At 32.0% G+C, this 24,344-nt stretch overlaps 3 protein-coding genes and 2 long non-coding RNA genes across 5 annotated transcripts; all 5 read right to left on the minus strand.

The window, feature by feature from the left end:
* Positions 1-2,836: 2,836 nt before the first annotated feature.
* LOC102668138 (probable indole-3-pyruvate monooxygenase YUCCA10) lies at positions 2,837-8,126 on the minus strand. Its single transcript, XM_006577059.4, has 4 exons — positions 5,593-8,126; positions 4,668-4,901; positions 3,712-3,837; positions 2,837-3,266 (listed from the first exon to the last, which is right to left on the minus strand). Exons 1-4 carry the CDS (start codon positions 6,205-6,207, stop codon positions 3,087-3,089), a joined length of 1,155 nt encoding a protein of 384 aa, XP_006577122.1. The 5' UTR covers positions 6,208-8,126; the 3' UTR covers positions 2,837-3,086.
* A 1,273-nt stretch (positions 8,127-9,399) lies between these two features.
* LOC106798106 (uncharacterized) lies at positions 9,400-13,842 on the minus strand. The gene is made up of 3 exons (XR_001387587.3): positions 13,749-13,842; positions 13,564-13,625; positions 9,400-9,725 (listed from the first exon to the last, which is right to left on the minus strand). It is a non-coding gene; the product is annotated as an uncharacterized lncRNA (long non-coding RNA).
* Positions 13,843-14,208: 366 nt separating this feature from the next.
* Positions 14,209-16,437, minus strand: LOC121174615 (uncharacterized). Its single transcript, XR_005890802.1, has 3 exons — positions 15,734-16,437; positions 14,806-14,936; positions 14,209-14,497 (listed from the first exon to the last, which is right to left on the minus strand). It is a non-coding gene; the product is annotated as an uncharacterized lncRNA (long non-coding RNA).
* A 1,919-nt stretch (positions 16,438-18,356) lies between these two features.
* Positions 18,357-22,623, minus strand: LOC100815707 (protein NETWORKED 3A). Its single transcript, XM_003521482.5, has 3 exons — positions 21,606-22,623; positions 20,446-20,582; positions 18,357-19,288 (listed from the first exon to the last, which is right to left on the minus strand). The coding sequence occupies exons 2-3, from the start codon at positions 20,540-20,542 to the stop codon at positions 18,483-18,485; spliced, it is 903 nt and encodes a 300-aa protein (XP_003521530.2). The 5' UTR covers positions 20,543-20,582; positions 21,606-22,623; the 3' UTR covers positions 18,357-18,482.
* Positions 22,624-23,247: 624 nt separating this feature from the next.
* Positions 23,248-24,344, minus strand: LOC100777560 (putative polyketide hydroxylase). Its single transcript, XM_003520685.5, has 2 exons — positions 23,980-24,344; positions 23,248-23,547 (listed from the first exon to the last, which is right to left on the minus strand). Exons 1-2 carry the CDS (start codon positions 24,201-24,203, stop codon positions 23,475-23,477), a joined length of 297 nt encoding a protein of 98 aa, XP_003520733.1. The 5' UTR covers positions 24,204-24,344; the 3' UTR covers positions 23,248-23,474.

A 24,344-nucleotide genomic window follows, 5' to 3' on the forward strand; every position in this document is an offset into this window, starting at 1 on the left:
AGAAAGAGTGCGAGTGTATGTTTTTATTAAAATTTACAAATTTAAGCTTGTTTTAGATTTAAGTTTGCAAATTGAGTTTGTAAAAATAACCCAACTCTTACTTTTATAAACTGATTAAGGCAATTTTTTTTATGTGCAAATGTATTTTTGAATGTAATAAAAAAGTCATTAAAATGAATTTACTCTTCAAGCTGAATTTGGAACTTTCCACCGGCCAACCAAACAATTTTTTTTATTGGTCACATATAATATTTCTTTGTATAGTTTTTTTTTTCTTCCATAAGTTTCTTCCTTTGAATGTATTCCTATTGGAGATACGACTAAACATTAAGTATGTATCTTTCAATAGAAATTCAAACTTTGATTCAATAAATTATGGAAGACTAATCCCTTCTCTTAGACTTTAATCTGTTGATTTTCTTCGCATAATTTTAATTGGTAATGAAACACATACAAAAAAGTTAATACTTAATAACAAAAGTCTATTAAAAAGAGAATATAGAATAGTGTATTTCTTTCAAATTTTTTTTACAAACTGAGGATAAGTACTTTGAGTTTGAGTGGCTCCATTGAATATTAAATAAAATGCTGATACGGTATTAATTTAACAAGTCTCAATAAAATGAAAGAATGCGCATCAAGGTTTCTTGTACGATATCCAAAATGGAAACTGAGCGACCAAACTAGAATTGGGTTATTTAGGTTAAGAAATTAATGTTTTAGGCGTTGACAAAGAGAACCAGTAAGAAATCTTAGGTGAATTTTAACCGCCCTATGTATTTACACATGAGAGAGTAGTAATACGTGAATATCTTTTAATTTTAAATATTTTGTTAATATATTTTTTTTTCTTTATCTTTATCTTTTTATGGCACCATATATCCTATTATACTTATAATTTTCTCTCTCTCATGGTTGTTCATAAAATATTTTGTTTTACATAAAATCCTTGATGACATTCCAACTCATGCGGCAAAAAATAAAGGCGATTTAATATATTATTAAAATCAAATCCATATATTAAACACGTATTTTAATATAAGATTCATAATCAAAATAAATTTAAGAATACATTTCATACTCTCTTAAAAAAATTAAAAGTATTTCCATTAAAAAATAAAATAAATAATACGGGTTATGCTTGAGAAATAATCTGAAAAATTAAATGTTTTCTTTACTACTAAATGAATTAACTAATGGAGAGTTAGTTATTTAAACACTTGAAAGTATAATTTCACCATTAATAATAGTATTAGCTAATTCTTATAAAAAAATTAGTCTTAACTAACTTGAGTCCCATTCGAGTCATTCTAACTCGAGGAGAAGATATTTATGATATAAAAAAAGAGATTCTTCTACACTTTTCCCTCCAGTCAAATTGGTTTGACATAGTTATGTTAAAGAAGTCCTACCTAGATGAAGTGTTCCTAAAACTTTCCTTTCGCTGCTCCACCATTTCTGATCACTTTGATTTGGTTCTCAGGTCTCACAAACACGACGCAATCCTGATTAGTGATGGATGTTTATGTATATCAAACGCACTTTTCATCCATGTGACTAACGTTAATATATATCATCATCATTTTTATTGTTGTCAATAGTATATAGGATGCTGTTAGACGGTATCATTAACCTGGACTCCGTAGCAATTTTATACATGAGAAGATTGGAACACAATTTCATTTTTTTTTCTTATAATTAATTTTGATTTAATAATATATATTTTTATATAAAAATATCATGTTTTATAAAAATTTATATATGTAAGCAAATTAATTATTAAATCAAAATTAATTATCACAAAATTTATTATATAAATTTATGTGTATTAAATATACATTAGAAATTTTAGTTATATATAAAGACATTAATTATTTTATAACAGAACTCATGGGTCAGTTGGTTAAGTGTTGTGCTATCCGTAAAATAATTATGAATTCGTAAGCTTACTAGTAGGGGTACTTTCGGAATTCAAAATAATTTGTTAGGTATAAGAAGCAATTGCGTAAAGTTAAACAGTTGATGGGTCAGACTGGCCCAATGTAAATTGGTTTTGTGCAGTAAAGAAGGGCAAATATATGAGTGTGCACATGACTTAATTGTATAATAATTAAAAGATTGAAGAATTAAATTTTAATGAGTCATGTCTTTGCCTTATGTTTCTTAGAGTCCTATTTTTTTTACACCCAGATAATACATTTATCCTATTACCATCTATAATTTTCCATTTCTCTCTTTTTTATCCCATCAAGTCACAAATAGATATTAATTGCTTATCTCTCGTCTCCTTATTTGTTTCGTTGCAAAGACAACCTTAGTATACTTCTATTAATCCCATTTTTTTATGAGACATCTTTTGAGAATAATCCTAAATCTTATTATTCCTGTTTTTTTTCCCCATATGATAGGTACCTTAATGCGTTTTAAATTTTAAAAACTTATTTTAATTTTTAACTTTGAAGATAGTAAATTTAACACTTTTTTTATAAGATAGGAGGAAGGTTTATATAAAAAATTTATGTGATAGGTACTAAATGCGTTTTAAATTTTTAACTTTTTTATTTTATTTTTAAGATATTAAAAGTCTTACTTTTTATTTAACACTTCTTTTATAAGACAGGAGGAATGTTTATATAAAACGGAAGTAGTACTAGTAACAATTGAAAAACACTCCAATTTAAAAAAGCAAATGATCGAGGCAATAAAGAAGAAAGAGACATCCACTAGAGTTGCTCCTTATCTCACAATTCATTTTTTTAAGATTTAATGATTAATATTAATTAATTGTTACGATCATTGAATTTTAAATAAATAAATAATAATAATGAGGGGTAACTTTACTAGTAAGTGAATCCTTCTTCATTAAAAAATTACAACAAGTATTGACATTTATAAATAATTAATTGTTAGAGACTCTTAATATACAGAGCTCATAGTATTATTTGGAGATTATATTGTTGTCCCTCTAGCTAGCAGCAATGGCAGCTAACAGGGCAATCTGCGAAGCCATGATATGTCGTAATAATTATGTTTCAAAAACTTGCAGCAGCAAAACTGTCGTTGGTCTTGTAGTTTGTTCTCACTTCTCAGGGACATGGATGCTGCGTGAAGGAGCTTACATCATTTGCTATATTTTCAGCATCTGCGGCAGCGCCATAGAAGCCTCTCCTTGATAGCCCAACGCAGTACAAACCATTATTTCCCTTCCAATGGATCGGGTAACTCGGCTTCGGAAGACCCTCATCATTCAGAAGGTAATCATCCCCCTGCCACAAACATATACAATTCATTCATTGTTAATTACTTTTATTATAACTAATTATTTACTTCTTAATTAGTTATTATCTCATTAATTAACAATGACCAATGACACATGAATATAAGACTGGATCATATCATAACAGGTGTCAAGCATAGCATATATGCATTATAACTTTTTTTTTTTTAATTTAACATTTTTATTGAAATTGAATGTTTTTATAATTAAATAACCAAAATTTATAATTTTAAAACAAAATTGATATGTCTTGTGCATATAAATAAGAGTTTAATGATTATACATAGAAATCTTACATTGTGAGTCAATTAGAAACTATAATTAGTGTGAATTTTAAAGAAATCAATAATTTTATTTTACATTATTTTTCTCAATAATAAATAATGCATGTTCACATGAATAGAAGTTAGGTGGTATTGGATTGAATTGCAAACCTTAAGCCACTTGTTGGTTGATCTCTTGAAGCCGGTGCAGAAAACAATGGAGTCAAATGGGTGCGACTCACCATTCTTGAATAGGACATCCTTGCCTCTTAGGCTTTCTATTTCTGATGGCAAAACCTATACGTAACACACAATAGAATGCCACTTCGTCACGTCACAAAAACATTACGGTGCACCTAGTTCTTGCACTTTGCCGGGATAAAGTAGGTGAACACCATGTGTGAAGCTATTTTTATTCTTGATATGAATCTTAAGCGAGTTATTGTTTTATTCTAGCTAGCACGAAAATGAAATAGTTCACCTTACTAAAGTGTATAAAAATGCATTTGATGTGCATTCAAGGACAGAAAAGAAAGTGAAATGTTAAAATATTATTAAATATTTTAATTTTAAAAATATTGTTATATTAAACTAAATTATAATTTTTCTATTAATGGTCTCTCTCATATTTCAGTTGGAAACTATAAAAAAAAAAAATTAAAGCAACAAATAAATAATTCATGGTTTTAATCATTAAAATAAAATAGTAAACTAATACATCATAAAAGTTCAGTCCACTGTTTATTTTATCTGTTTTAATTATCTCTCTCATTTATAGTCCATTGTCTATTTTATCTGTTTTCTCTCTTTTGAGCCTGACTTTTACGTAAAATGAGGGAGGATATAAAAGTTCTTTCTTGTTCTGCATATCTTTCTGTGACTTATTTTTATGTCAGTTTAGTTTTGAATTATAATTTTTTTAAGTAATAAAACTATAGTAAATTTTTTATTAATAAATTTTAAAAAATTGTTATCAATATGAAAATTACTGATACTAGTGATTTAAAAATGAAGAAAAAAAAGGTACTAAACCATGCAGGTATTTGGCAATTTTTCGCTTTAATTGAGGTTTGAACTTGTGAAAGCTATGTTACACCTACCAAAGGTTATCTTTAAATTAAACGTACCTTCAATTCTCCAGACTTGATTTTTTTATAGGTTCCAACGTCAATAACTGGGTACTTTCCATACTTGACCTTCATATAAAAGGGACCCTCATTGGGCCTTGCAACCCCATATTTGGTCACATCCCCGTAAATCATTGTACTAAGCATCACCATCAGCGAGTCCACGGTGCTCAACGACAAATATTTCAACAGAAACAACCCCAAACTCACCATCTCCCTTGATAGAAAATGAACCTGTTCATTGCATTATTGCATCAATATGCACTGTATTAGAACACGTAACAAGCAAACCACAACTCGTTTAAGTCAACAACAGATCTAACCAAATCCATAATCACCGTTATAAATGTGCTTAATTATTTTTTTCCACATCAATTCATAACCAATACGAGAGAACAAAAAAGTCAAACTAAGAAGTTATTGAAAACACTTTATATTAAACTCATGAAAATGACTCTATGACTTTTTAATATTTTTTTCTACTTATTTTAGGCTTTACCTTAATTGCACTTCTAATTTTATTGCTTTCTCAATTTCACAAATTTAGTTCCTTTACTTCTTCTGTTTAAATTTGATCCCACTATTTTAATTATACATTTTAATTTACCTATTGACTTAACATTCAATATTCAATAAAAAAAAAATACTAATATGATAAATGTGTCGACACGATAATACATTAGAGCAAGTACCACATCAGCCTTCCCACACACACACACACACATATATATATATATATATATATATATATATATATATATATATATTTTAAATAATGAGATCAAATTTGTTAAAAACAAATTAAAGAATGAACTTGGAGAAATTAAGAAAACAGAGAACCCAGAACTGCAAATAAAGAAGCTCATGAGGGATGCAATTAATTAAGTCTGTAAAGGAGTAGGAGATGCGAGTATGAATGAATTACCGGGCTCCTAACGAGAATGGAAGTTTTGGCACCATGGTTGACAAGGTCCAATGCGATTTCCATGCCAGAATTCCCCGATCCAACAACAAGAACATGCTGATCTTTGAAATCCTTCCCAGAACGAAACCCAGTGGAATGAATGAGCTTCCCAGGAAAGCCACTGAGGCCTTGAAGCTCCGGCACAAAAGGGTCAGTGGTTTCACCAGTGGCCACCACCAGAAACCTCCCACGGTACTCCTCGAGCTGACCGGAGTCCCCGTTGAGGGCCATGACCCTCCAGTTGTGGCAGCCCTGGTCGTACTCGGCCAGCTCCACGGTTCTTCGGTACAGCGGCGTGATTCCGAAGTGGGAGACGTAGTCGTCCAGGTACTGCAAGAACTGCTTCTTGGGAACGTAGGGAGGAAAAGATGCTGGGAAGGGTTTGTGGGGAAGCTGGCAGTACTGTTTCCTGAGGTGGAGGTGGAGGCGCTCGTATGAATATTTCTTCCACAGGGAAGCGGAACAGTCTTCCCTCTCCAGGATTATGTACGGAATCGACTGTTTCGTGAAGCATGCTGCCGCCGATATCCCCGAAGGCCCTGCTCCCACTATTATCACTCTCTGCTTCTCTTCCATTCTTCTTCTTCTTCTTCTTCTTAGGAAACAAATTAAGCCAAAGCCAAGCCAAGTGATCACAAGGTATTACTATTAGTATTATATACTACTTCTTCTGCCTCAAGCTAGGGGGACCAAGAAAAATAAAATACTAGTACAACTTATTAATACCGAAAATTCATCTACATATATAACTAATATTTTTTATGCATAAGTATATTAGGTGTAAAATTAATATATTCCAAAATAAATAGATTAGGGATTTCATTTATATATTGAGAGTTACGTATCATAAAATTACTTATTTTACAATATAACTACTTTAATCTTCTTCTTAAATTTTGCAAGTAAATTTTAATTCAGCCTCAAATTCATTCATATTAAATGATTATTTATCCTACCCAGTGTAGATATTGATTTTAGTATGCATAGAATCTGAGTAAACTTATCATCCATATTCTCAACCTTACTAGAGAATTCGTAGTCACTAAAAGATCTCGAACCTGGTGAACTCAAAAGTCAATATATCTTAATAAACATTCGTCAAAATTAAATTTTAGTCAATAATCCACTTTAAATACATCATTAGAACCCATCTCTTATGCATTATGCATCATCACATATTATTTTAAAAATAAAATTACAACACCAAAGAGGTTGAGTTTAGAGAAAGGGTTGGTCTTCCACAGTGAACTAAAGTTCTAATTTTTTGATAAATGTATTTACATTATCTTAAACAAAAGAATAAAGATCTTTGAACACCCTTTTATTATTAGAAATCTTGAAAGATAAATATGATAAATGATATAATTTGATAGAAAATGAGAGATAGGAAGGAGAAAAAATGTCAAATAAGTGCTTATGATATATATGGATGTTCATATATGATTACTTTAAACAAAATGGCTTCCAAAGTATGAGACCTGTGGCCAGGAAAACAAAAAAAATAAAAATTATTTATAATAAATTAATAAAAATATCATTTTTCTGGCTTTTCAAACCTGAATGCAACAAATCACGAAAGACACTTTATTAATATATCAGTAAATAAAATATTTATTTAATAAAAAATAATAAGGTTAATATAGATAATAATTTAATATACCCAATTTATATTTGATACGTCGATTCTAACTTTTTTTTATCCATATAAATTAAAAACGGTATCATGAGGTTTATAATATTCATATATTGTGATTAACCAATTCAGCCAATCTCCCTTGTTATCTTATCAACTTTAAATGTGTACATGGTAAAAACATTTCCCATAATGGAAATTGGAATTCTTTAAGGAGGTTTTAAAAGAAAAATTTGGGCCAAATGATTTTTCCAAAAAATCTTAATAGATTAACCATCTTAATTCTCATAAAAGAAAAGGAAAAAAAGACTATTTTTTATAAAAGAAAAGGTGAAATAACTTTAAAAAATCAACTTATTCTCTCTCTCCTCTCTTTATCTGTTCTATAAACTAAAATAAATGTAAAATAATTTGGACTTTATTATTAAAGTTATTTTTTTAGTTAAGCTAAAGATCTAAAACCCCCTTACCTTATAAAGCATCATAATCATCTGGTCTATCATTGTTTAATTAAAGGAATTCTATATATCCTTGCTATCGTTCCTTTTTTTTTTTCCTTGTTGGATTCCTTATAGTTTTTCATTTTTTAAAAAAAATAATCAAATTTGATTTCTTAATTTCTCCTCGTGATTTTAATGGTCATGTTAATGAGAAATGCGTTTTTCTATGTAATTGAGAAATTCGTATTTCTTCTAGCTAATACATATATATAATCGATAAAATCTTTGGCATAGAGAAACGATATGCACGTTATTGAACATCAAGGATTAGAATTTAGAAGAGTTGTCCATATTGAGCATGTTCATCCTTAATCAAGTTATCTTTGAAGTAAAGAAATAAATGATAGACACGTTTGCTTTTGGGAAACGTAAGTTGTGCCTTTGAATTTTTAGGACAGTTTATGTCATTTGAGGTTTTGCTATGCATATATGGTTTACAATTCAAAAGTTTTGTGCTTTAATTCTCACGTAGCTTTCTCGAGTTGAAACTTGAAAGTGAGATAAAGTAAGCAAACAATTGAAAGTAAGGCCCAATTTGAACAGTAGAAATTTGGAAATTGTATCTGATAGTGACAGTGATATAATAGAACTATATTATTTGACGACAAAAAAAATAGTTATATTATTTATATAATGACTTTTATGAAAGTTTTTATTTTATTATATTTTCTTCATTTTTCTATCACATTATTTATGTTATTTACATATATGTTATTATAAAATATTATACAAAATTTAGCGTACAATTAGCATTTCTCGATCTATTATTAGTCCTATTAGATATTCATAAGATCGACGATGGTAACCGATAATTGCGGTTTTTAGGACAAATCGTCAACATAACCAATAAACTCAACAAAATTGCAAACGCAAATTAATACAAAGTAAATTTAATTTCTACTTTAATGCAAAAAATACAAATGGTTACTATAATAGTATACTGACTTGGTTGTTTACTCTTTTTCTTTTGTGTGTGTGTGTATGTATTAAGACAACAATATGAAGATTGAATTTAGGACTTCGAGAAAACCATCTCAATCCCTCTGTCACTAATTAACTTACTTTTATTTACTTAAAAAAAAGGAGCAGAGCTAGAGATAGAACGAAAACAAATCACAATGAAAATACTAGATGAAGTTATCTAGAAAAGAGAAGAAATGCTGGTAATTTACATCGAGGAAGCAAGAGTAGTTTCCTTTTTCCATGCATGATAGCAATCAAGAAAAACAATAGTTGATCATTTATTTGATTGCCTCTTTGTTTTCTGTTAGTTCACACATTTAAATCCATTCAATTGATCTACCAACTGAAGTGGAAAATTTTGTATTTGACGGACGTGGATGGTCACAAACAATGCGTAGACACATGGTGTGTGAATATTTACGTGCCATAAACTATATGCTCCATGTCCCCATCACATGAATAATTATTGGCAAATGCTAACCTTATTTTTGGGATTAATTAAGGAACTAAAATGATAAAAAAAATTATAAAAAACACACAAAATTATGTTATTTATGATTTTTTTAAACGTTCTTTTGTCATCTTTACAAAAAAAATATGATCTCTTTCTAGTTTCTTAAATCTTTATCAATGTCATAAGAACATTAGTTAAGCAAATCCAAAATTATTAGTGTTAGCTTGGAAGGGGTTTTTAGTTAGTTAGAAGTCTTTTCTTTTCACTGGTTGAAATCTTGTTCTTGAATTGCCGGGACACTACTCTTGAATCTTGATACCTAAAAAAGTTACCATGGAAGCAAGTGTCTCCTACTGAGCATGCTAACTAAAAGGAACCTGATTCTCCTTGCTGGCCCCTTTACAAGCAACTCAAAAGCTACAAATGAAAGTGAAACAATCTCAATGCTGCTTGCGTGTGAAGGTTTCTATCTTGGTGTTAATTTGGTCAGTCCCTTAGGACTGGCACGCATGCTGGAATTTTGAAGCACCCGAAATTGTCCAACCTATGTACATTAATTGAGTCAATGTAAAGCTGTCTCCCCCTTTGATAAATACAAATCATGACAAACTGAAAGGCTTGTTGTTCAAAACATTAATTTTTTTTGCACTTTAACCACAAGCGCGTGTTTTTGTGATTTGGAATTGAAATTAATCCTTCTAAAAAAACCACAAGTTGTAATTCTACATGTATATATGCTACAAATAAAGAAAAGGAAAAGAAACAAAGGTTAAAAGAAAAATAAAGTGAAATGCATATTGCTCATTGAATAAATAGTATTTATACTAATTCTTAAATAATAGAAATTAAGAAAATTCTTAACTTTTCTGCAGTACTTAAAATAATCTTATAATCAAATCAGATCCAGATGTAATAATACATTTGACGAAATCATCGAGCTATATTTTCCTACTCCTTCATTTTTTGCTTGAATAGGTTGTTGGGTTCCTGTTTAAGGTAGCTGAGGAAGTCAATTAATCAATGCAAATTAAAGAATGGCGTTAAACGAATTCACGTTGTACGTCAACGAAGTCCACAAACTTGTTAATCTTTGATATCAATTTAGGGAGTTGTTATTGGCTCCTACAACCTTTGTTATTGGTCCTTATCAATTTTAAAAACCCACAGAAAAGACTTTTTTATCCCTCGGTTCAAACCCCACCACCGCTTTCTCTTCTCCTCCTTTGTATTAAGATGGAAGAGAATGATGATTCCATTGTAGTACAAGGGATGTATATAAAATTTATGACCAAAACTTATTTTCATTGTAAATTTTGTATGCAGAAACACGTTTTCGTTATTGATTTTTTACGCAAAAATGTGTTTCTAGTTTACATTTTGCATGAACTTCCTATACAATAACAAAAATACAATTTTGTTTTAGTGCATACAAAATCAACAATGAAAACATATTTTTGTTGTAATACAAGGGGTGCATACAAAATCAACAACAAAAATGTGTTTTTGCATACAAAATCTATAACATAAACTTCTATTGTAGATTTTGTTTGCAACCTCTCTACTACAATAGAACATAAGGTTTCTATTGTGGATTTTGTACGTGATTATACAACCGAAACATGTTTTTGAGAAAAGAGCATTTTCAGGAAAAAAAAAAATATAGCCACTTGGTAAGGGCCATTAGCAATGGTGTTGAGACCAATATCTATAAAACATCCCTGATTTTCAATTTCTTGGTGACACTCACACTATGACACTTCACGCGATGATACTTCCCTCGGCATCCTTGTTGGCTAGAACTCTCCACCAGTCAGAACTCTTTTTGCCTACTTTCGGGATCAATGACTAACCCCACAAATCAACACAAGACTTTTTAACATGTTTTATCCTCACTCAGGGGGAAACTCCCCAAAAGGTAGTACCAAAAAATAAATGCATATTGTTGGTATAGGTAATACCAATTAATTCCTTTAAGTCATCATCATTTGTACAGTCTCATACTTGCACAACCTATGTATCTCTTTCTTTTTGGTGTGATTCATCAAGGTGTTACATGTCCACCAACATTCACCCCGTTCGTCCTCGAACCACACCATACTAGGGGAGAGATTTGCTCTGATACCATTTCTAACATCTCTGATTTTCAACTTCTCGGCGACTCTCACATTATGACACTTCACACGATGAAACTTCACTTGTGATGATATTATTGTGTAAATGAGTGAATGTGCCCATGATTTGATATTGTGACTGAATACATGATGTCCATGAGTATATGTGAAAGTATTATGTCATGGTATGCATATGTGTTGCGAATAATGTTAGGAGAACCTATCCCCATGGGATAGGAATCTCCAAGGAAACTTGAAAATAAACCACATGCATATTGTGTCTAAACCATGCATTATGGGATTTGACTTCTCTATTGTTCCTTTTCAAGTTGTCCCTGTACTGCCCATTCAAAACGACGTCGTATAACAATTGTGTTAATATTTAATTGTGATTCAATTTTAAAAATCATGAAAATAATATTGTTTTCGAAGGGGCAACACATGAACAACTTGGAAAGGGACAACAAATAAATCAAGTTCTGCATTATGTTGTTCATATATGTTTTGAAGTGAATAAGGTTTATGAACCTAATCGGGGAGGTCATGAATGAGTTGACATATGACTCTGACCCTGAGAGTGCAATGGTTTGGAATCTTCGTTAACCTCATGTTGATCACATGTGTTGGAGTATCCTTGTAAGGCCAGAACACCTTAATGCATTGATGGCGATGTCATCTCGGTGAGAGTGATAGTGTCGAGTCGTCCATTGTGTGGTAATTCATCGAGTACATGGACTCTCGAACTACATTCATAGTGTTTTCCAAAATAGTACCACATGCAAAGTCTGCAGGTCTAATTTGTATCGCATTTTGTGTGTGAATTTGTGCATGAAATGTTTTATTTGGATGAGGCATGCTTGTGTTGTGGAACAAAACTATTTATAAATGTATATTATATCTTTATAACTTAATTCCTTAATATTTTAAATTTATTGTGAGATATATCTTGTTCACCATATGTTTATCTTGTTTGTGTTTGGACTGAATGTCACCCTTGTGATGATACATGAGAGGTTTAGGTCTCCACTTTATATTACTATTAATTTTAGGATTATGGATGCTCTAAAATAATGTAACATTGAGAAATAAGTTTTATTCATTTATCTAAGGATTAAGTTAATAAGTAGTTTTTCACCATATTTTATTTAATATGGTTTGTGTGGACTTTGGAGCGACAATATTTGTTTAACATGGAGTTATATTTTTTTATTGATTTGTTTTCTTTAAGTTAATAAACATTTGGCATGTAATACTCTTACCGCGAAATAAGTGTATTTTTTTAAAAAAAGTCGATACATCCTTTTAATTAAATTTTTCTACGAACGTATTTAGAAAATATTACAAGTGTATGGATGTTGGGGTAGGAGGGTGTTACATTTAGTAGTATTAAAGCAAACCTCTCTTCCGGTACGTTGTGGTTTGAGGACGAACCGGACAGAAGCTGGTGGACATGTAATACCCCGATGAATCACACAAAAAAGAGAGGGATTTATAAGTTGTGTTGAAGATGACTTAAAAAAATTAATTAGTATTATCTATACCAATAAAATACATCTACATTTCGATATCTTACCACATAGGAAAGTATTATTAGTCAGTTAGTAATCTAATTAATAAGTGAGGAATAAGTTAGGCAAAAAGGATTAATGCCCTTTAAATGTATGATTTCATGTATCAAAATATTATTAGTTATAATTAGTAAACTAATCACTATAATATATTAAATTTTAATTATCCATGTGTAATTATATGATTTATATTTATTTCTCTTGTTCTCATAAAAAATACCTTAGCTATTATTTCACAATTAGTTAATTTTTATCCTTTAATTATTATCTCTTAAATTTTTTTATATATATAAATTAGATTTTTTATTATTGGTTCGAGTAATATTTCATTAGCTTCAAATCATAAAAATCATTTTCTCAAAATATATAAACCAATCAAAATTTGTTGGTATAAATAGCTTAACACTTAAGTCTCTTAATCAAAGTTTGGAATTTGATTCGTGATTTGAGTATGAAATTACAACTCAAAGTATTACTATATTCCAAAGTAAGACATCCAATGATAAAAAGATTAATTGAATATCAAATAAAAAAATTCAAATACTTCCTCGTTAGAAAAAAAATATATTTATATATATAAACCATATATTATAATCAATTTTCGTTAGTTTAATTTAGTTTGAAAAATATATATAACTCAAAAGTTTCATGTTAAAACGACTTAATTAGTTTGATTTGATTTGTTTTAGTTTGATCAGAATACCTTATATATGCAGTAGGTACCGTTTACCCAGGAGCTAGCTCGCGTAGTTCCATGGAATATTCCTGCAGGATTGTGTCTTGTACTCATCGTGTCAAAATTCTCGCAGTCTAATATTTAGTTATTTACTCGAAGACAAGGAAATTTGTCAGACGTACGTTTGTCTAGCAAAGCTAGCATTTCATTACCTTACTATTGTTGGGTTGAGGCCATTCCTCATGTACAGCCAATTATATTGCCTCCTTGCATTTTGAACAACATACCTGATTCATACCCCCAAAAGAAAGAAAAGGGACATGCTAGGTGCACCCAGCAACATTGCTGGTGCACCCAGCAATTAGGTGAATGGGCAAAATTGCCCTTGCGTTAAAAAAAATAATTTCTTCTTCCGGAAGAAGGTTCTTCCGGAAAGTTTCCGAAAGAACCTTCTTCCGGAAGAACAATTTGTGTTCTACCGGAAGAACCTTCTTCCGGAGAAGTTACCGAAAGAACTTCTTCCGGTAACTTCTCTAGAAAAAAGGTTCTTCTGATAGAATAAATTTTTCTACCGGAAGAACCTTCTTCCGAAAGAATGAATTATTTTTTTAATACAAGGGCAATTTTGCCCATTCACCTAATTGCTGGGTGCACCAGCAATGTTGCTGGGTGCACCTAGCATGTCCCGAAAGAAAAATGTGTCATGTACTGTTTCTGCAACCAAGTTTATAATCTACCCGCACATAATAGATATACAATTACATGACTCAAATTCCTTCTCTTTCTTCTTGAGGAATTAACGACGCAATATCATTTGCTACTTAATTGGGCATCCATGTTAGCCCCAAAGAAACCCCTTCTCGACAGCCCAACACAATACAAACCGTTTCGACCTTTCCAATGATTTGGGAAACTGGACTTTGGAAAGCCATTCTCATTATATTTAGAAGATCATCACCCCCTGTGCAGAACAAATTAATTAATATTATGATGTCATTCTAAACTTTTTTGTATGATTTTTTTATAGATAAATATTATTTATTAATTTATTAATCTTTTATTAGTAGCAGGAATCAAATCCACAATTTTTACCTCCTTTATTTTCTTTTTGAATCATTCAACCAAGTGAACCAATCTTACATCACCAACTTTCTTGCATGATATAGTTGTCTATGAACTAATTTAATTTAGATGGAATATAATAGTGCATTCATTATTATTAAAGGGTGCCCAATATTGTCACATATGCCATATCAATATGATACATACCTGAAGCCACTTTTGAGTTGATCTCTTGAAGCGTGTGCAGAAAACAATTGAGTCGAATGGGCGTGATTTGCCATCTCGGAACAAAACTTCATCACCTCTGATACTTTTCGATCTATTTCCGCTGGCAACACCTACATAACATATATATAGAATTAATGAACCCAGCTCATACGTCTTATCTATCAATATTTGCTTTTTCTTCCATTGAGATTTTGTTTCCTTTAATTAACCTCTCCACTTTTAAACCAAACGGTCCACATGAATGAGCAAAAGAGGAAGTAACATTTATGGAGTCCGTCACTTCGTTTTGGGAGTGTTTCCAATTAAATTCGAAAAATAAAAATAAAAAACTAAATAGATTGAAAATTGGACAAAATGAAACAAACTTTTTATTGGATTAACTTTTAAATTTAATTTTAAAAATATCGATTTAATCCGATCTAAACTAAATGCACACACATAAATTTATCATACTATTCATGTTTATATTTTTATTTCTTATATTATGTATTTATAAAATTATCAAACAATTTATACTTATTTATGAAAAATATATTTAAATAAATATAATTTTTAGTAACTATTTGTATAAAGGTATATAAATGTAATTACCAAGTTGTGTAAATTTCTTTTTAATAGTCTATTCTCAATAAGAACGTAAAGATATTTTTCAGGGGCTGAAATTTTAAGTTGTCTTGAATTCTCATATATTTATGGCCTTAACTAATGTCCATATAGCAGAAATTATAATAATTGAAGACTACTTAACAATTTTGCAACATTTTTTTTTCTCTTTCTTTTGGAGGATAACCATATACTACATGTTCTGTCAGTCAATGAGTCGATAGCCTTGAATGTTACAGTTTTGCAGCTCTGTTATGTGTTGATTTAGGTTAAAATGAATTGTTGACACCAGAAATGGTAGTACCTGTATCTCTCGAGATTTGATTTTCTTGACAGTTCCCACGTCGATGGTTTCATCTTCATGGTGAAAGGTCACTCACTCAGATCTCCATACAGCGACAAGTAACTCAGCATAAGAGACGCATAATACATCATATCCCTCGAAAGAAAATGAACATACATGCACACATAAACATCGATCATAATAATCTTATTATGAAGCCTAAAAAGAAATCAAAGTACCTATCGGGCTGCGAACAATGATGGAAGGTTTGGCACCAAAATTGGACAAGTCGAGCGCAATCTCCATGCCGGAATTCCCAGATCCAACAACAAGAACAAGTTTATCCTTAAACTCCTTGCCGTTGTTGTAACCGGTTGAGTGAATCACTTTTCCATTGAAACTCTCCAACCCTTCAATCTGAGGCACACGAGGTTCCGCCGTTTCGCCACTGGCCAGGACCAGGTACCATCCAGCGTACTCCTCAACCTCACCAGATCTTCTGTACGTATGGAATGCTGAATGAGATTTGGCTCTTGTTGCAGCATTGCGTTAATCTAAACCCGATGCTCCTTCCCCAGCTTCAAATCAAATTTGTCAAGTTTTGAAGGGGAGGCGTGGTAAGCAGAAATGACGAGTGACGAGGGTGAAGAATGAAGGTTGTTATCGATGACAGAGAGAGCATGATGATTCTTCTGGCGCTAAGGTTTCCCCATTCTGTTTTTTTTACTTTAGTTCTTATAAAATATGTTATTTTTATTTTTTGTTATTTTTTTCAAAATGTTATCTAAAATATTTTTAGAATAAAAAATAAAACAAACATATTTTATAAAACTAAAACGAAAAAAAAAATATAAGAATAAAAATAAAAATAAAGTTAAATTACATAATATTTAAACCAAAAGTGCTATTAAGGCTAACAAATAAGGTTAATTGAAGTTCACGGCTTAGAAGTTAGAATTTCGGAAGTCAATTGTTTGTTTTCCCTCTCAATCCCTCTGGATTTACTTTTCATCCCTCTTTTTGATGTCCATTTATATGCCATGGTCACTTAGGATTCATTCAATCCATAAAGTAACCAGTAGGTCCCAATCATCAATTGTGACGGACAATTGGAAGGCCACCACCATTTCTTGTATACCCTTTTTATTTGAATGATGCTATATGTTTGCAATAATTAATGTACAAAATAAATAGAAATCAGATGTACTTATCTTCTCATCAAGAAACGTTATTTTTTTATGTTGTTTTAGGCATCAATCATGCACTTTCACACCTTCTCTCACAACAGCTAACTTTCACACCTTCTCTCACAACAGCTTACTCTCTTTTCCACCAATGATTTGATACAAGTGGTAGTAATTTGTGTTTCTTAATCAAAAGATTCAGAATACGTATTTTGATCAACTCTTGGATATATAATAAATTGAAAGAAAAATATTCACTTTATGTGCGGTCACGATCTTCAACGAAAATTAATCATCACTTTTAATAAGGACTACTTCGCACCAATATCATATTAAACAAAAAAATAAATTTACTCTCTTTTTCTCTTTCTCATCAGCATATATGTATCGTTCATCATAAGGCATTAAGGCAATATATTTATTCTGCGATCATTTATGGCTTCCTTTTGGTCATTCTTGGCAATGTTGATGGCCATGTTGGCATGTAGTTGTTCATTGGCCTTGGCTTCTAGTTCTCAACAAAGTATGCAAGTTACTTCCATCACAGCAGCACCAGCAAGTGCCCCTCTAGTTTCTCCTACTCAATCACCAGATATTGAGCCACTTTTTCCTACCCCAGGTGCAGGTGGAGTTTCTCATTCCCCATCATATTCCTCACTGCCACAATTCCTTCAAGCCAGAGCCCTCCTAATCCCAACCCAGAAGTCTTGGGCACTCCAGGCACTGTGTTGGATTCTTTGCCATCTGAGGCTCCTGCTTTCCACTATTCTTATCAGCCCTTATATTCAATTTCATGTATGACTTTACCCGTAACTTACATAATTTGGCTTCTTGTCTTGTGAATAGATTGATGTCGGTGCTTCTACTTGTGTAGTTGTGTTCCTATAAGCATGCTATTTCAACATTTAAGATTAGATTGTTGATTACTGTTGGTATATAGCGTCTTAGAAATTAAAGACCATTTGACTAAACTACTACCAGTCTCAAGTTCAAATTTTATATATGCATCTGCATTAACAACTTAGAAGAAAAACTTTGTTTTCTATAGTTGAACGAGACTGTTGAGAATATCTGTGACCTTGTACCCAACAAAGACCACCATTTTTTTGTTCTTTTTTTAAGTGATTGTATGGCATTCTTCTCAAATTGACTGTAAAAAAATACACAAGTTTTCAAGTGAGGTAGGAGATTTTCACGGAATAAAAGCAGGGAAATTTTCCCACTACAGTTTGAGAGACACAAAGGAGAGAAGTCCTTGCCATCGCCAACCTACCAACTTTGCTATTGATCGAACTAAAGATGAGGAAGTCCCTTTCACCTAGGACCACAAATCACTTTGATGGCTCTGCTTAGCACAAATGGCCACACTTCACATTGGTAAAGAGCTAGCTAAGAGGCATGTAAAAGACAGACGGGGAATTGGAATTGGACACATAAATTATAAGGAATACAAATGCAAATTTGTAACAATTGGAATGTAATAGATAAAAGATTTTAAGCCTAGGCTATTGGGTAATAAGTTCCTAACATAAATATAGACATATTTGTAAATATTTTTGTATATAATGACTCAATCTGCTAAATTTTTAACCACATCTAGAGAGCTCAACGCCGGGCTGATTCTTTGGAGTACCACCACTGAACAACTTCACAGAAAATGCTCCCACAAGTTTGTTGATCTCAAATGGGTTCTTCCATTTCTTGGTGGACTCCTTAGCAATGAAGTTTCTCATCTTCACATTCTCCTGCTTCAGCACATCTATTGCTAAACTCAGCTGTCTTATCACCTCAATCTTCTCTTCATCCTTCTGCTTGAGTTGTTCCTTCTGTGCCTCATTCTCATCTCTAAGCCTTCCAATTTCTTCCCTCAGCATCATGATTTCATCACAAATGGTATCCTTCTGCTTGATTTGATCCCTATGAGCCTTGTTCTCTTCATTGAGTCTCTTAACTTCACCCCTCAGCTTCATCACTTCAACATCACTCGCTGCCACAAACGAAACTTGCTCATTTTTTATGCTGTTATGAAGAAACTTGGTCCCCTCTTCATCCTCCTCCTGTTCAGGATCATCAACTTCAGATTCCTCAGACTCGTACACATCACAATGCTCAGAATAGGTATCATATCCATTATCTGAAAAAGTCATCAACTTCTCCAACTGATGCTTTGCTGAAGCAAAAGGTGACCCCCCAGTAATGAGGTGTCCAATTCCAGTAGTATCAGGTTTGACTTGATCATAGCGCTCAGCTAGGGAGCGATGTGTCCTGTAGAAATCCTCAACCATGCTCACAAGCTCTGGTCGCTTCTTGTAATACATCTCTGCACGTTTGGCAAAGGAATCTGCATCCTCTTCAATTAACTTTAACATTGCCCTTGTCTTCTCATTAAGCTCTGCAACAGACAATCAAACATGAATTTGTTGCTTGTTAGGATCAACTTGTTTTGAAGAACTAATCACTTTGGTTTTACATCTTCCAAAGATAGCTTCTAAATAAGGAAACATTGCCCAATGCTACTGGTTAAATGTAATTAAAAGTGAAAAGTTTTTATTCAAAAAATATTAATAATACACTTTCACCGTAATTTTCAAACCAGATGTGATTTTCAATAATAGCTTTCTAGAATTGATCCCCTTTAAAATAATGACAAACTGATAAGCTAATGTAATGACTAATGAGGATATTAGTTAAGAAATTAAAAACGTATTATTAATGTAATTCACTGTAATTTCCAACATATACCTAATATGGTTTCTAATAAAACTTTCTACTATTATATTCTTTAACTTGTGTCTACTGTTTGTTCTTGTTAAGAACTATTTTTTATTCAGGATCACCATTAGAAATGACTGACATGATTTTCAATGGTAAGAACCGAATTTTATGTAAATAAAATATTCTTATGACTTAAATATTTTGTGAAATAAAATAAAATAAAATCCATACGATATGACAGGACCCAATAAAACGAGCTATCTTAACTTTATGTACAATATCGGAGATGCTCTTATTAGAGTAGTTAGAGCATCTCCAATGCAAGAAACTCATTTGGATTTCTTCATTATCTTTTTGTGGTCTCGCAGTGCCATGCCATTCATAAGAAACTCATGTAAAATTTTACTCCAATGCAAGAAATCCTAAAAAACCACAAGAAATTCAAAGATTAGAGTTTCTTATATAAGAAACTATCCTTAGCAACCAAGAAACCCACTTTGTCACGTCATTATGCTCCAATGCAGAAGAACTCACAAGAAACCGTTACTTGACCTAAGAAATCATGGAAGCACCCCCCATTGGAGATGCTCTTAGCAAATCCAAAAAAAGAGCGTGCACAAAAAGGTTCCATGGGTTGCTCCAACGGCTAAATCCACAGGGCAAAAGGTACAGAAGATAAAGAACATGGAAAGTAACACTCAAATCATAACGTTGCCCCAATAACCTTTTTATGTTTTTTGCGCTAGTGTTCCTCTTTTTTTTTTTTCTATTACTTATGTAACTTTTCACTTGGCAATAGAAAAAAAAGTAGTAAATTGATAAGACAATGCATACCAGAGAGAGTGGATTGAAGCCAAGGGGATCGATTAGAAGTGGTGTGGCTATCAAGCCACCACCACTGTGACGGTTGATTCTTCGTCATTCCAGTCATCTTCTTCACTCTTCTTCTTCTCTTGGTTGTCCTCAAGAGCCTGTGTATGGAAAAAAGAAACACACAAAAAAAAAAAACAACAACAATAAAGAACCATGACCCCCTAACAAAAATTGCGCAAGCATAACGATCAACTAGTAGTAGCAAAGAATCGACCACATACTTTAAAAAAATACTTTTAGCGAAAAGATAAGAATGAAAAATACCAAGTAACAAATGCACCGACTAAGAGACTGACACTGCCTCTTCGTTATTTTTAACACAGCACACAAACACACAAGTTAACGTGACACCGCAAGGTCATTCCCGTCATCTCAACAATGCTACAACTACTACTTAGCTAGCTAGTTATATGTGCACTTCCCCCTTACTTATATAAACTATTTTATTCATATCACCAACAACTTGGGATTTTCAGCATACTCTGTTTCACTGAAGATTAGATATCTCTTCTACAAGATTGGAGATCTAGAAGTAGTTTGATAACGGCTCTATATCACGTGACCTAATAGGCCCAACAACAACTATTAAGATAGGATATGATAACTATTAGAATTTGAATTTAGCTTCAACTCAACCTCCAATTTTTTTATGGACAGGTTAATTGTTAGTTTTCATTAGCAGAGAATCGAACGGGCAACCTTTTCCTCTCTCCCTTCTCCTTTTACTACCCAACCAACTTTATAACTCCCCCAACCTCCAAATCTAACTCATAAAAATTGCCTCGCATTTATATAAACTATTTTAGTTATATTGTTGATCAATATGAGATCTCCAACAGGAAGCACTCAACTTTCAAAAGCCCAAGACTAAAACGAATGCCAGAAAGAAAGGGGGGGGGGGGGGGGGGGGGGGAATATCAACACAGTTAGGAACAAAAAGAACGAAAGAGTTCAAAATAGAGAGAAAAAAACAAGAGGTACAATAAATTAAGAAGCAGGAGTAATATTGAAGACTTCATTGTTTTTGCATGCTGCAAACCGTCACCAAAGGGACAAAAGACTTCAACTTTACAACACCCATGACACAACTGAATATAGAAACGAAGAAGGAAGAGAGGTACCTGATTTAGCTCGTTGTTTTGAGGTCTTCACTTTTCTTCCCTACTCAACACTCAACAGCCTCACAATCACACACTAACGCTGAATCTGAGTATTTTTACTTGGCACTGTCTTGTGTTTGTGCTGTTCTGCAACTGTGGTGGAGTTGCGTCCACTGGAGACTCGCTGAGAGGGAGTGCTGTAACATAAATACCCTGTTCTGTTCTTTCAGATTTTTGAATTTTTTTTTGTCTCATTCTCAACTCTCCACCTATCATATTCTTCCACGTGTATGCGTTATCTGGGCCCAATCCTCCGCCTTGGCCCATTAATACGTAGTGGGGTTGAAAGCTGAAATTCCCACTAGTTGTTTAAACTCGTATTAAGACCTTTCTTTCTTTAATTAATGATAAGATAAGATGGTTTGATCATAATGAAGGTAATATGATTAGTCCAATCAATCCCAAATAATAAGTCCATCATTTGTGTATGAAAAAACATGGGAGTGAGCTTGTAGATCTGGGTGTTGAATTAGAAACGTGATGGAGCGTGCACTAGAATTACAAAAGAAAAGTTTCTGGTGCAACGGTCACAAACAAACTTGTGGTACGCACGCTGCTATTTTAATTCTCATTTCAGAATTGCATTTGGACAAACTTGTAGTACGCGCCCTAATTAACAACTTATCTGGTCAATTATATTCCACAAAGAATGTCAACGTTCTTATGGAGTGTGTGTGTGATAAATAAATGAGAAATAAGTAATATTTCAAAACTAAAATATTATGAAAATAGATCATTATACGTACATATAGAACAACTAATAAATATATAAAAATTTGCATTCTTTCTTTTCTTTTCTTTTCTTGTTGAGGATGAAATTTTACTTTCTTTAGTGATCGACTTGACGCTATTGTCTCGCCCAACACTTGCTTAGCAAACCTTAATAAAAGTCTATTTTTAATTATTTTTTTAAATCTAACAGATAAGTGACAACTAACATTGAGAAGAGCCTGAATTAAGCTATACAGAATATGACTCCTTGTGATAATATTTTATGTGAGAACGTGAGAATAACTGATGACAATCATAAATTAATATTGAAAATAATAGATATTTAAAAATTAAATATTTATAAATTTAAATTAAAATATAATATAACAAGTCTTTATAAGATTCATTGAATAAAATTATATATATATATATATATATATATAAATAAGATATCAATTTAAGAAGTCATAATTAATATCTTTTATATATTTAATTTTGAAACAAAAATACAGTGATCTAATTATAATCAATTCTAGTGATAAATTTGTTAATTTTTAAAATAATTATTATAAAATAATTTAAATGATGATTTATTGTTTATTATTAGGTAACGATGGAAAATTGTTTTATAGGCATTAAACTTTTTAATTTTTGGTTGGCAAATTTTTTAAAGATTTGATGATTGTATTAGATTTTAATTTTTAATATTTTAATGTTGATCATTTATTATTTTTAATCTTAATTAAATAGTTAAATTTTCGTGTATTATTAATGTACCGTGAAATAGTAATTAAAAATTATTTTTAATATAACCATTAAGATAATAATTATAAAAATTAATAGATTTATCTAAAATATAAAATCATGATGATTAAATAATGATGAAGTTATAGACTATTATAAATAAGACGTGTATAATAACAATAGCCTCTGATTACATGGGATAAAAAAGTGACTTGGGAGTCAGCTAAAGCATAAAAACTGGAATGAAATACAAATAACACAACCTTCGAATTAAATGAACAATGGACATGGTCTGACAGTCATGGGCGGCAGCAAGTAAATCTTCAACTCTTCTAATCCAAATTAATAATAATAACAGTGATAATGTTCCTGTTATCAGAAAGGAGGTGCCATGCCTGGACCACCAAAACAATCTCGGAAAAACCAACAACAGCACAAGCAGTAGAAGCTGCATTTCCCAGTTACCATGAAATCAAATTTAGAAATCAGCTCCAACATGTCAAATCATTAACCAATGAGCACCCTAAAAGTTTCATCATGTTATGCACCAACTTTTTTTTAGGGTTAATTACTTTTTGCTTTCTATAGTTTCAAGAGTTTTTCTTTTTTACTTTTTAATTTAAAATTTAATCTCTATAGTTATAATATCTTAACTCTTGGTTCTCACCGTCTTCTTACCCACGTCATTTGATGCAATAAGCAAGAACAACAACCTTCATCTCAAAGGCATTAGACCATACTTGACGCCAAGAATTGAAAGGATAAAAAAATTACAATTATATGAATCAAAATAAAATGTCTTCAACTATGAAGGAAAATTCTTTCGATTATAAGGATGAGAAAGGTAATTATACATTTTTTTTTTTTAAATGTTACTCACCATGAAGATACAAGGCTGCATAAACCATTTGCACATCCACCAAAAAACCCATCAGGCCCAAAGAAGCCAGGTCCGCCAGGCCCAAAGAAGCCAGGTCCACCCAGGCCTGGACCCCAGCCTGGCCCACCAGGCCCAGGACCCCATCCTGGCCCGCCAGGTCCTCCACCACCAGGACCCCAACCAGGTCCACCAGGCCCAGGACCCCCTGGCCCACCAGGTCCCATGTTAACTGGCTACCTCTGCAACAGCACACTCAGCAGGGAGAACTGCCGAGAAATGATTAAACGACTACTGATGTTTGATATGAAACCTTGGTGGGGTTTCAAACATATTCCTCCTGCTCTACGATGTGAGATTTTATGAAC

Source organism: Glycine max, chromosome 3, assembly GCF_000004515.6.
Source record: "Glycine max cultivar Williams 82 chromosome 3, Glycine_max_v4.0, whole genome shotgun sequence".
NCBI lineage: Eukaryota > Viridiplantae > Streptophyta > Magnoliopsida > Fabales > Fabaceae > Glycine > Glycine max.